At 37.2% G+C, this 14,183-nt stretch overlaps 1 protein-coding gene across 1 annotated transcript in view; it reads left to right on the forward strand.

Annotated features, from left to right (window-relative positions):
• The window catches only part of ZRANB3 (zinc finger RANBP2-type containing 3), a 320,084-nt gene that overhangs the window by 197,380 nt on the left and 108,521 nt on the right, over positions 1-14,183 (forward strand). The window contains 2 exon segments of the mRNA XM_017888482.1: positions 8,176-8,347; positions 10,077-10,193. Coding sequence (XP_017743971.1) covers positions 8,176-8,347; positions 10,077-10,193 — 289 coding nt within the window.

A 14,183-nucleotide genomic window follows, 5' to 3' on the forward strand; every position in this document is an offset into this window, starting at 1 on the left:
TTTTGAGACAGAGTTTTGCTCTTGTTGCCCAGGCTGGAGTGCAGTGGCACAATCTTGGCTCACTGCAACCTCTGCCTCCCAGGTTCAAGCAATTCTTATGTCTCAGCCTCCCAAGTAGCTGGGATTACAAGTGCCCGCCACCCTCACAGCTAATTTTTGTATTTTTAGTAGAGATGGGGTTTTGCCATGTTAGCCAGGCTGGTCTTGCACTCCTGACCTCAGGTGATCCACCTGCCTCAACCTCCCAAAGTGCTGGGATTACAGGCGTGAGCCACCGCACCTGGCCAAAAAAAAAAATTTTTTAAGAGACAGGATCTTCTGCAACCTGGGTGACAGAACAAGACTCCGTCTGAAAAAAAAAAAAAAGAGACAGAATCTTGCTCAGTCACCCAAGCTGAAGTGCAGTAGCACAATCATAGCTTACTGTAGCCTCAACCTCCTGGGCTCAAGCAATCCTCCTGTCTCAGCCTCCCAAGTAGTGAGGACTACAGGAGCACAACACCATGCTCGGCTAATTGTTTTTCATTTTTTACAGAGATTGGGTCTTGCTATGTTGTTTCCCAGGCTGGTCTCGAGCTCCTGGCCTCCAGCAGTTCTCCCACCTTGACCTCCCAAAGTGTTGGGATTACAAGCATGAGCCACTGTGCCTGACCTCAATATTTTTTAAATGGCAGTTTCCCTCAAATTGTTCTGTAGATTCTGTGCAATAACAATCAAACCCGAGTAAGATTTTTGTAGAAATTGACATTTTAAATCTAAAATTGATATGCAAAGGCAAAAGATAGGCAAAGGAACTTCAAAAAAGAAGAAAAGAATAAGAGTCACACTATTTTTCCTTACAGTCATCAATCAGGAGACACATGTAAATTACTGGAACATATAGAATCTAGAAATAGACCCATATATGTGATCAATTGATTTTTGATAATATGCAAGACAGTTCACTGGAGAAAAGCTAGTCTTTTCAACACACGCGCTTGGAACAATTGGACATCCATATGTGAAAAGAAGAAGAAACCCAAACTATATCTTACACAATAGGCAAAATTTAATGATAAATGGATTGTATATTTGGGACTTTGGGTTAGGCAAGGATTTTTTTAGAAGGGCACAAACTTCATGAACCATAAAAGACAAAAGTGATGAATTTCACCTCATCAGAACTTAAAATGTCTCTCCCCAACTCTGTTAAGAGGCGAATAGACAAGCCATAAACTTGGAGAGAAATTTGTAAACTACATATTTGATAAAGGAATATATAAATTTATAAGTACACAAAAGGAATTTTAAAATAATATATTAAAATTCTCAGCTGGGCAGGGTGGCTCACGCCTGTAATCCCAGCACTTTGGGAGGAGGCAAGGTGGGCGGATCACCTGAGGTCAGGAGTTCGAGACCAGCCTGGCCAACATGGCAAAACCCCATGTCTACTAAAAAAAAAATACAAATATTAGCCAGACATGGTGGCACATGCCTGTAGTCCTAGCTACTCAGGAGGCTGAGGCAGGAGAATCGGCTGAACCTGGCAGGCAGAGGTTGCAGTGAACTGAGATCGTGCCACTGCCCTCCAGTTTGGGTGACAGAGTGAGACTCTGTCTCAAAAAAAAATTCCCAAAACTCAGTAGTAAGAAACCAAAATAATTAATTTTAAAAAGGGTTAAAAGATTTAGAAAGACACTTGACCTAAGGCGATATACAAAAGTCAAATAAGCACATGAAAAGATGCCCAAGACCTTAGTCGTGAGAGAAATGCAAGTTAAAATCACAGTGAGGTACCAGTACACATGCATTAGAATGATGGCAAGGTTACTGAACAACTGGAACTTTCTGCTGGGAATTACATTGCTTACATTGCTGCTGGGAATGCAAAATGTTCAACCACTTTGGAAACATTTTGGCATACACTGACCATACAAATCAGAAATCCTACTGATCCTACTGCTGGGTATTTAGTAAAGATAAATGAAAACATATGTTCACTCAGAAATCTGTATGCAACTGTTTATAGTAGCTGTATTTATAATCACCTAAAACTGGAATAATCCAAATGTCCTTCAACTAAAGTGATTGCAGAAATTGTGATATAGCCATACAATGGAATGTATTACTTAACAATAAAAAGCAACGAACTATTAATATACCCAATAACATATATAACTTTCAAATGCAATATGCTAAGTGAAAGAAATAAGATTTAAAAGGCTACTTACTGTATAATTCTATTTATATTATATAACATTCCGGAATGTGCAGAACTACTAGGGCAAAAAACGAATTAATGGTTGCCAGGAGCCAGGGATGAGAGGAAAGGACTACTACAAGAGGCACAAGAGAACCTAACTTTAAAAAATCAAAGGGTGATTTCCAAAGTCAAAAGTTAACTCTGCATGTGTATGTGGGTGTTCATGAACACAGATAAGCATACATGTTCTGGCCATAAACTTCCTGTTTCATCATTGTAAGCTAATGTTAAATGCTACTAGGAAATGCCTCTTTTTAAATTATATATGATCAAAAGTAGATTAAAAGGCATATGTTAATTCTTTCCATTTAGAAAGGGATAAATGAATTTTTACTTACTTTGTAAAACTGAATGAGAAAATACTTATTCTAACCTCAAAAGAAGGTTCCCGTTTCATAATGTCTTTAGAGACATTTACAATTTTTTGGTGGTTGTTGCTAATTTTAGTTAGGAATTAAGTATCCTTTTGTTTTAAACCTACCCCCAAAGCATATTGTTTATACTTTTTTTTTTTTTTTTTTTTGAGACAGAGTCTCGCTTTGTCGCCCAGGCTGGAGTGCAGTGGCGCCATCTCGGCTCACTGCAAGCTCCGCCTCCCGGGTTCAAGCCATTCTCCTGCCTCAGCCTCCGAGTAGCTGGGACTACAGGCGCCCGCCACCATGCCCGGCTAATTTTTTGTATTTTTAGCAGAGACGGGGTTTCACCGTGTTAGCCAAGATGGTCTCAATCTCCTGACCTCGTGATCCACCCGCCTCGGCCTCCCAAAGTGCTGGGATTACAGGCGTGAGCCACCGCGCCCGGCTCATACTGCTTATACTTTGTCCTTAAAAATATTTTTCTTACTCATTTACACCTTTTCTCTTTCTTCTATGCATTTTACCTCTTTGATAATGCATTTACACATTTGTTTTATAATTTTCTTTCCTTGCCATAAAACTATGGACCTTAATCTTTAGAATCTTTCACTTTTAGCTGGGCCTGGTGGCATGTGCCTGTAGTCCCAGCTACTTGGTGGCTGAAGCAGGATAATCACTTGGGCCCAGGAGATCAAGGCTACAGTGCACTATGGTTGTGCCTGTGAATGGCCACTGTATTCTAGCCTGTGCAACATAGTGAGAGCCCATCTGTTGGGGGGAAAAAACAGAATCACTCACTTTTTAGGCCATTTCAGGACCCTAGGAGGGAGTTTTGGCAGTTTTCACAGGATCATATGTACCTATCAAATTTATACAAGTAGACACTTTTAATATATTAAAAGATCTCTTTTCAGCACAACTTCCTCTTCTCATATTTTTCCTTGTGTTTTGTGATCGTGGAGTTATCACCAAGCGTTGTTGGGATCAGGCTAAGAAGAAATTATATTAGGGGTATGTTTGGTTTTGATTTAGTGGGCTATATTTATGTATTTAGTTAGGTTATTGCTAGCCAACCTAGTATAGGAATGGCTTCCAGAAATAATCCTGGTACTGGGTAAGTGGACATATTGCAGTGCGAACGTGTCTTATGGTGCCAGATGCCGGGAACATGTGAGTACTGGATGAGAAGCAAGGTTGAAATGTAGAGAGCCAGAGGATAATCTGCGAATAATTCTTTCAATTCTTATAGCCTATATTTGACAGAAATTTGATAGAGTTTTTTTTTTCAAATTTGATTATAATTAGAAATATATGTACACACAGAGTATGACAGTAAATTATGAACTTGAAATAAACTTTAAAAAATTATCATTAGTAAACAACAAAATTCGATCATCCATGCTTGAGTAAAGATTGAAGTGTCCTATTTCTCAAATATTACAACATTATTGTCACCTGAAGAGGCAGTCAAAGCGTTAGCAGTGAACAATGTTGAAAAAACATTATAGATGTGATAAGTGGTTAATTAATTTAGAAAGTGTTATTTTTCTGGATTTAGGAACATCTGTAAGCATTTATAAATTTTTTGTTTTGTGTAATTTGTGGTTTTTTCATTATAGGCTCAGATTTGTACTTAATTTTTTATTCATAATTCTGTATAAGTAACAAAAGTGTCTAACTCTAAAAAGGGCTCATTGTATCTTTACTGGCCAATTCTGTCAGTCAAGTTGTGCCTATGCCTGCTGGGCACTTGCCAGTCTCCTCAACTCTGTATACACCTCATTTTAAAGCATTGTTTTTTAGCATAGTGCTAATGCATGAATTATATTCATGTTACTATTCTAAGCATTATGTATATTTTAAAACTTACAAGAAAGAGAAGCTAATTTAGAAACCTGAGATAAGAATACAATATATCGAGAAAGTTCCTTCTGCCCCTCAGTGGGTTGACTTGAACGTCTCTGGAGTCTACCCATCCCCACACTTTGGTGACCAATGCTATGAAGCAGGAGCTATTGAAGATATTTTTTTTTTTAAGGTTCTTTTTACTTCATTGAATTTTAATTACAAAAGCATTATTTGCTTATTCTAAACTTTCAGATAGACAAAGTGAAAACAAAATGAGGTTACAAGACCCCAGTTTTCAAGTAACCTTTTCAGTCTCTACCACTATGACCCCGAAGGTATGCAGTGTATCATATCTTGATGTGTATTCTTCTGGAACTGCTTCCACTATTATACAGACATACATATATACACACATCTACACACATACATAATCCTTCATACCAAACATATTACTCTGAGACTTCCTTTTTTAATTTAACATATATCTTCGACATTCATCTTACCCCTTACATAAAGATCTAAATGATTCTTAGGAAGAGTTGCTTAATAGTCCATAGTTGGCATGCCCCACATTTTATTCAACCATCCCTCAAACAGTAGATCTTCCCATTTTATATATGTAGGAATTGAGAATTAAGAAAAATAAAGACCAAAACCTAAAGTTAGGAATGTTACCTAGTCCCAGAATCTCCTGCCTTTGTGTAGCTGCCCCCAGCACACAGACACACACACATACACACACACACACACACACAAAATAGTGTGTAAATAGCATAGGAAAATAATCCCAAGAAATATATTTAATACAATTTTTATATTATTAGGTAAAAGTTGGCTTTTAGTAAAGCAAGACTTTGGAGTCAGACTGCCCAACTTCAAATCTCAGCACCACTATTACCATCCATGAGATGTTGTGCAAATTCTTCAAATTCAGCAAATCTAAAGAGACTAGAGGTTTACAGGTGGCACCTCTTCTAGTCCTCCCTAATCCCTCTTACTTCCCCTTTGCACCCCAAACATGAGGCTGGGGTTTTGGGAAATGTGGTGGTGTTACCAGTCTTTAGAACAAATGCCACCACTAGCATTCCAAGCTGTAGATGAAAGAGATGTGGGTGGGGAGAGTGGGTAACAAGAAATAATTCCTCTGAACCATGGTTCATACTAGGCATATGGCTTAGGATCAACCAGTGGCATAAGACCCAGGAGGCAACTAGCAAAAACTTATCTCAATAGTGTACCCTCTCCTGGAGCAGTAAGGAAACCTCATTGTTACAGACCGCGTCCTGACATTATGACACCCTGAAAATAGATTGCTCAGACTTCAAAACAGATTTGCATTTTGGGAGTACAACTATTGGTACTCTGCAGGAGGCAAGTGTGGCTTATGTGGTTAGCCTGTTTGAAGACACTTGTATGTTGTCTTTGCCAGCATGTAGCAGTTATACCAAAAGACCTCCAGCTAGCATACTGTGCACCTGTACAATGTCTCATGTAAGTGGAGAGTGTGCTTAAGAATCCATTTTAATGGCAAACACTGCATTTTCAACAAAACAAAACAAAAAACACCACCTACCAACTTCTTCCCAATATTGATAGTTCTGAATGTTAGATTTTTTTTCTGTAACCATGTGATCAAAATATACCTAAGTGTATGAATGGAAAAATAGGTGCAGAATAGGTGTTGGCAAGTATTTTCCCATTTTATTAGTGTGTGAATTTTAATATAAATATGGGGACATAATACATTAAAGGAAGTCAAAATATTTTAATGAACAAGTTTCAGCAATTTATAACAATTATAAGTAAATCCATTAAAATTTTTATATAGTGACAGCACTTAGATTTTTTAAACAAGTAAATTTCTTTTTGATGACAACTATGTGTATAATTTTATCATACAATAGTTTCCACTCATTCACTATAGTTATGTAATTGACTCTACATGCAAGTATATCTTTTTTTTTCTTTTTTTGAGATGGAGTCTCACTCTGTTGCCAGGCTAGAGTGCAGTGGTGCGATCTCGGCTCACTGCAACCCCTGCTTCCTGGGTTCAAGCAATTCTCCTGCCTCAGCCTCCTGAGTAGCTGGGACTACAGGCGCACACCACCACCCCTGGCTAAATTTTGTATTTTTAGTAGAGACGAGGTTTCAGTGTGTTGGCCAGGATGCTCTCGATCTCTTGACCTCATGATCTGCCCGCTTCGGTCTCCCAAACTACTGGGATTATAGGCGTGAGCCACCACTCCCGGCTACAAGTATATCTTTTTTAATATTGTGTGTATTGTTTATGTTTAATATTTATTTTTGAAAAAGCTAATAAATAGGCCGGGCGCGGTGGCTCAAGCCTGTAATCCCAGCACTTTGGGAGGCCGAGACGGGTGGATCATGAGGTCAGGAGATCGAGACCATCCTGGCTAATAACACGGTGAAACCCCGTCTCTACTAAAAAAAATACAAAAAACTAGCCGGGCGAGGTGGCAGGCGCCTGTAGTCCCAGCTACTTGGGAGGCTGAGGCAGGAGAATGGCTTGAACCCGGGAGGCGGAGCTTGCAGTGAGCTGAGATCCGGCCACTGCACTCCAGCCTGGGTGGCAAAGCGAGACTCTGTCTCAAAACAAACAAACAAAAAAAAGCTAATAAATAAAAATGAGTTTCACATTTCTCAAATTGACACCTATTTATGCTAAAATGCACCCAGTATTTTTTATCCAGTAAAATGGATAGTTACTTAAATTATTAATATTAGTAATCATAATCCAACCTAACAGGAATTTTTTATTTGTTAATTATTCTCTAACAGCTGTTTTCAATAGTGAGTAGTATGGACCCCTAAGAGATGATTGGGAATTTTATGGGGTGGTATTTTGGTTGTCACATTGATAGGGATATGTTGTTGGATCAATTGTCCTAACGTGTAAGTTCAATTGATTCACTAGATTTCAACCCTTCTCTTAACATTTGTTCACAGTACTTGGCACTTCGAGCTTCTGATTTTCTCAAAAGTCTAGAGAGTAACTTGTCTTTTGCAAGCAGTTTAAGTTATCACTTCCTTTCTTTTGCCAAGTTAGTTACCACTTGTCTGTCTGCATTATGCCTTCTAAATATTTCTTCAAATCACTTATTCTCTGATGTCTCCTCTCTCATTCTGTCTTTCATAGTAGTTTTGTGTTCTTTTATTTTATCCCTTTGCTGTCAATCCAGCAAAGGGTTGGAAAGGAAAAAGTATTTCAAAGGAAGAAGAGACCACTGTGTAATCAATCTGCTATGCTTTAACAGCTCTATTGGAGATAATGTCTCCTCCTAGAGGGCACAGAAAATGTTCTGGGTGGTTTTGGTTATTATAATGACTGACTGATGCACTGGCAGTTCATGCCTACTTTATAGATAGATCTGCTAAACACCACCATGTGTGAGCCCACCCAAAATGCCAATGACACCCCCATTTACAAACAGTGACCTAGTGCGATTCAGAGTCATCAGTTCGTCACAGCCTTGTATTAACTCAGTGTAAACAGTATGCTTAGACACTAACATCTTCTCTAGTTTAGAGTAGTGTCAAATCTTATTCATTACTGTTTTTCAGGCTGAGCTTTTTGAAAGTAATGTTCATTCAGAAATAACAATGAAAACAGTGCCGTGGCTCCTTATTAAAAGGAAGAACACATTGGATAAATTGTTTTCTTAACTCCAGCATTCAATTTTGCTACATGTTTTGTCTTCATTTTAACAGATATTTTGGTAAAAGACCTCAGTGGGATTGTAGAGGGGCATCAAATCTTAATGAACTTCACCAGCTATTAAGTGACATAATGATTAGAAGATTAAAGACTGAAGTTTTAACCCAGCTACCCCCTAAAGTCAGACAGCGTATTCCATTTGATCTTCCATCAGCAGCAGCCAAGGTGAGAACCCTTGCTTGACTGAAAGTCTAACTTTAAATAATTTTGAATTATACTATTAAAGATTATACATATTTCATATTTCACAGAAGGAAAGGTTTGCTTTCTTAAAATAGGTTTAATTAACAGAACCTATAAATTGGTTTTGTATTTCAGCAAGAAAGCAGGAAGAATTCAATTTTATTCATCAGATACATAAAAGATAAAGTAACCTAGTGGTTTAAGAAAAAAAGTATTTTTGCTGAAAAAAGAACTTTAATTGCAACAGAGATGTAGTATTAAGAATTCTAAATATCGGCCAGGCACAGTGGCTCATGCCTGTAATCCCAGCACTTTGGGAGGCTGAGGCAGACGGATCACCTGAGGTCAGGAGTTTGAGACCAGCTAGCCAACATGGTGAAAACTCGTCTCTACTAAAAATACAAAAATTAGTTGGGTGTGGTGGCGCATGCCCATAATCCCAGCTACTCAGGAGGCTGAGGCATGAGAATCAGCTTGAACCCAGGATGCAGAGGTTGCAGTGAGCCAAGATCATGCCCTGGCACTTCAGCCTGGGCGACAGAGTGAGACTCCATCTCAAAAAAAAGAATTCTAAATAGAAGGTGTGAAACCCAATAATTAGCGAGGGAAATTGGGTTCCTTGCTCTAGAATTTCTTTTTAAAGTATGAATAACTGTCTTCTAGAATAACTTCATGCAGCCCTATTCTTGAAATTCTAAAACTCTGTGATCATGTTTAAGACTTGAAATTCAGTATATCAGAAAACCAGTTTACTAATCCTTACCTAATCCTTATCCATGTTTATTTTAGGGAATGCAGTGTTTGAAATTTTGCAAATCTGAAAATGACTTTATTAACAGTTTTTCATTGTTATCTTGAAAGCGTATGAGCATTTTGTAAACATTGAGCAATGTTACTTCTAAAATAAGAACAATCTGATTTTCTTATCTATTATTTTAGCATTAGAAAGAAAAAATAAAATGGAATCAACATGATTGTATTATATTTTTACTTAATATTAATTTTATTTAATATTCTCCATCTTTATTTAAATCAAACCACATCTTTTTACAAAAGTACTTAGCTGCCGTATAGATTTTTACTACTCTGCTTTCTTATGTTTCTTATGTCCACTTTACAGAATGCATCTTCTTAAGAAGTTATAGGCCAGGGCGCGGTGGCTTACACCTGTAGTCCCAGCACTTTGGGAGGCCGAGGTGGGCAGATCACCTGAGGTTGGGAGTTCGAGACCAGCCTGAGCAACATGGAGAAACCCTGTCTCTACTAAAACTACAAAATTAGCTGGGTGTGGTGGCTCATGCCTGTAATCCCAGCTACTGGGGAGGCTGAGGCAGGAGAATCACTTGAACCCAGGAGGTGGAGGTTGCAGTGAGCCGAGATTGTACAACTGCACTCCAACCTGGGCAACAAGAGCAAGACTCTGTCTCACATACAAAAAAAGAAAAAGAATAAATTATAATTGTTTGATTTATGCTGTTAGCAAAGGGCTTTGTTTTCACCCACAGCTTATCATTGGTTTCTATAATTTTGAAAATGTGACTGACCTACCTCTGCGTTGATGTTTTTAAATGAACATGTTGGAATTTTGAGAATTTTCTTTTATATCTTTCTATAGAGAAAAGGAAAAAAAGTAGGACATGATATATGATTGCATGAATTTGTTCTGTTCATTATGCTATATTCCTAAACAATGTTATTTTTTCCCACATAGGAATTGAATACCAGCTTTGAAGAGTGGGAAAAAATAATGAGAACTCCAAATTCAGGTGCCATGGAGACAGTCATGGGGTTGATAACTCGCATGTTTAAACAAACTGCTATTGCCAAGGTACTCTTTGCTGGGCCATCATATATTTGTCTTCATACAAATTATTCAGTGTATTTTACTGTGTTTAACTAAGCAAGTTATTTATATATTGCAGAATTTCTTTGCTGTTGTTTAACTCTTTTTTTTTTTTTTTTTGAGTTGGGAGCCTCACTGTGTCACCCTGGCTGGAGTGCACTGGCATGATCTTGGCTCACTGCAGTCTCCACCTCCCAGGTTCAAGCCATTCTCCTGCCTCAGTCTCCCAAGTATTTGGGACTACAGGCGTATGGCAACATGCCCAGCCTGTTTAACTCTTTTTTATGGAAAAATTCAGACATATTCAAAGTAAACAGTAATGCTATACCCAACCATATATTTATCTTTTCTAATATACAGGTATATTTTGATGCAAGAGGATACTATACATTATACTTTCTCATTTAAATTATATATTATATATATATATTTTTTTTTTCATCTTTTTCTTTCTTTTTTTTTCTAAGACAGAGCCTCACTCTGTTGCCCAGGCTGGAGTGCAGTGGCTCGATCTCAGCTCACTGCAACCTCCACCTCCCAGGTTCAAGCAATTCTCTTGCCTCAGCCTCCCAAGTAGCTGGGACTACAGGCATGCTCCTCCATGCCTGGCAAATTTTTTTTAATACTTTTAGCAGAGATGGGGTCCATCATGTTGGCCAGGCTGGTCTTGAACTCCTGACCTCAAGTGATCCACCCACCTTGGCTTCTCAAACTGCTGGGATTACAGGTATGAGCCATTGTGCCCGACCTATATTCATCTTTATTACTAGTATTCCCATGGTTTTACTACATTATTACTGCAAATAATCTTTTTTTTTTTTTGTCAGTCATCTTTCTTTGATATTCCATGTTCAGTGCCCTACAGAGGTAATTTTGCTCACTTTTTGTTTGTCTAAAAGTGAAAAATAGAGGATTTTAGAATTTAGTAAAATTAGTATAACTGTCAAGTAAACTTATATATTTGTGGTAGTTGTTGTTTTTACCACCATGGTAGAACCTGTAAATACTGACGAGCGTCACCCCTCTTGATTCTGAGATTTTTTTGTAACATAATTTTTTAAGATGAGGATTGTTGAGGTATGTTTACATAAAGTGAAATTTATCCTTTTAAAATGTACAGTTGGTCCAGATGTGGTAGTGTGCATGTAGTCCTAGTTACTTGGGAGGCTGAGGAGGAAGGATCACTTACCTCAGAAGATCTGAGCTACCGTGAGCTATGATTGTGCCACTGCACTCCAGCTTTGGCAACAGAGCAAGACTCTGTCTCTAAAATAAAATAAAATAAAACAAAATGCAATACAATACAATACAAGACAATAAAAATATGTGGTTGGATGAGGCTTGGCAAATGTGTATAGTTAGGTAACCACCAGTACCATGAAGATAGAGATATTTCTGTCATGCCAAAAAGTTCTCTCATGTACCTTCGTAGCATTTCCCCTCCACCCATCCCTATACCTTGACAATCATAGATATGCTTTCTGTCACTATAGTTTTACATTTTCCAGAATGTCACAAAAATGGAACAATAGCATGTAGCCTTGTGTCTGGCTTCTTTCACTTAGCATAAAGCTTTTGAGATTGATTCAGTTTGTTGTATATGTTATGACTTTTTCCTTTTTATTGCTTTCCTTACATCCTCCAATGTATGGGAACAAAACTTTAGAAAAATGTTTTTTGAGAGATAGAGTCTTGCTCTGTCACCCAGGCTGAAGTGCAGTGGCACAATCATAGCTCACTGCAGTTTCGAACACCTGGGCTCTAGGGATCCTTCTGCCTCAGCCTCCTGAAGCACTGGGATTATAGGTGTCAGCTACCTCATCTGGCCCCTAAAATTGTTTTTTTTTTTATTCCTTCACCAATTAATGGACATTTGGAATGTTTCTGTTTTAGACTATTGTAAGTAAAAGTGATATAATCATTCATGTACAGGCCTTTATATAGTCATATATTTTCATTTTCCTTGAGTAAATACCTGGAAATAGAACTTGTGAGTCATAAGAAAAATATAGATTCCACTTTATAAAAAAAACGGTCAAATTGTTTTTCAAAGTAGCTATATTGTTTTGCATTTCTACTGACATTGTATGAGAGTTCCATTCGATATCTTTGTCAGCACTGGGTATGGCCATCTTTTTAATTTTAGCCATTCTTGTGGGCATGTAGTCGCATCTCATTGTGCTTTTAATTTTTCTTTTCCCGATGACTAATGGTGTTGACTATGTTTTTCCGTGCCTTTTGTCTATTCATTTTCTTTTGTGAAGTATCTGTTCATATTGAGTCCATATTTATATGGGGTAATAAGAACTCTTTATTTATTTTGGAAACAAGTTCTCTAATATACATATCTTTTACAAATATGGCCTCCAAGTCTATGGATTTGATTTCTGTTTTATTAACATTGTCTTTCAGAGAACACAAGTTTAAAATTTGGAACCAACCTAGTATATCAATTTTTTTTCTTTTTTTTTCTTTTCTTTTTTTTTTTTTTTGTATTTTGAGTCCTAAGAAATTTTTGCCTAAGTTCACAAAGATACTCTCTTATATTTTCTTCTAAAAACGCCATAGCTTTAGGTTATCAGTCATGTGCTACTTAATCAAATTTCAGTCAACAAAACAGCACATATACAACGCTGGTCTCATAAGATTATAATAGAGCATATATAGAAACAATAAATGGCACTTAACGTTGCATTGCAGATCAAGTAGAAGTAATAATTGGTATTCAGTAATGGTGCTAGGTCCTTTGGTTTTCATATGAGAAAATATATAAATAAAATACATACACCATTTAGGTTTGTGTAAGTACACTCTGTGTTGTTCTCACAATGACATTACCTAACAATGCATTTCTGAAAACATACCCCATACCTAAGTGATAGATGACTTAGATGTAGATCTATAAACTGTTATTTTGTAGCATATAATTCTTTTATGCTACAAAAATTAAAAAATCAGAACCTCTACCTTTATTTTGTAGCATATTATATGCTACATATAATACTACATATAATATGTATAATATGTATACTACATATTATGTGCTACATATAATATGCTATAAAATAAAGGCAGACGTTCCGATTTTTTTGTTTTTGTTTTGATTTGTCATTTTACATATGGGTTTTCAATTTCAAGTGACTGTTACAACACTCATTAGAACACAAAAGACTATTTTGCCCTCCTTAAATTTCCTTGGCACCTTCATCAAAAATAAATTGGCAACATATGTGTAGGTCTGTTTCTGAACTCTATTCTCATTTATTGGTCTATTCATCAGCTTTATATACAATGACTTGATTACTATAGCTTTATAATAGGTCTTGAAGGCCAGGTGCAGTGGCTCACGCCTATAATCCCAGCACTTTGGGAGGCCGAGGCAGGTGGATCACTTGAAGTCAGGAGTTTGAGACCAGTCTGACTAACATGGCAAAACCCCATCTCTACTAAAAATACAAAAATTAGCTGGGCATGGTGGTGCACACTTGTAATCCCAGCTACTCAGGAGGCTGAGACAGGAGAATCGCTTGAACCCAGGAGGCAGAGGTTGCAGTGAGCCAAGATCGTGACACTGCACTCCAACCTGGGCAACAGAGCCAGACTCCATCTCAAAAAAATAAATAAGCCTTGAAATTATATATTGTTTACCTTACTGTATTCCTTTTCAATATTGTTTTGCCTTTTGTAGGTCCTTTGCTTTTCTATATGAATTTTAGAATCAGCATTTTAAGTGTATACAATTTTGTTGGAATTGTGTTGGATCTGTTGACTAATTTGGAAGAATTTACTTCTGAATAATATTTAGTCTTCTAGTCCCTGAAAAGAGTATCGTTCACCTTTAATTTATCCCCACAACGTTCTCTAGTTTTTTGAATACATTCTGTTAGATTTATCCATAGGTATTTTGTGTCCTTTTATGCTCCTGTAAATGGCATTTTTTTTTTTTTTTTTTTTTTTTTTTTTTTTTTTTTTTTT

The sequence above is a fragment of the Rhinopithecus bieti genome, unplaced genomic scaffold (genome assembly GCF_001698545.2).
Source record: "Rhinopithecus bieti isolate Rb0 unplaced genomic scaffold, ASM169854v2 scaffold_15296, whole genome shotgun sequence".
Classification (NCBI taxonomy): Eukaryota; Metazoa; Chordata; class Mammalia; order Primates; family Cercopithecidae; genus Rhinopithecus; species Rhinopithecus bieti.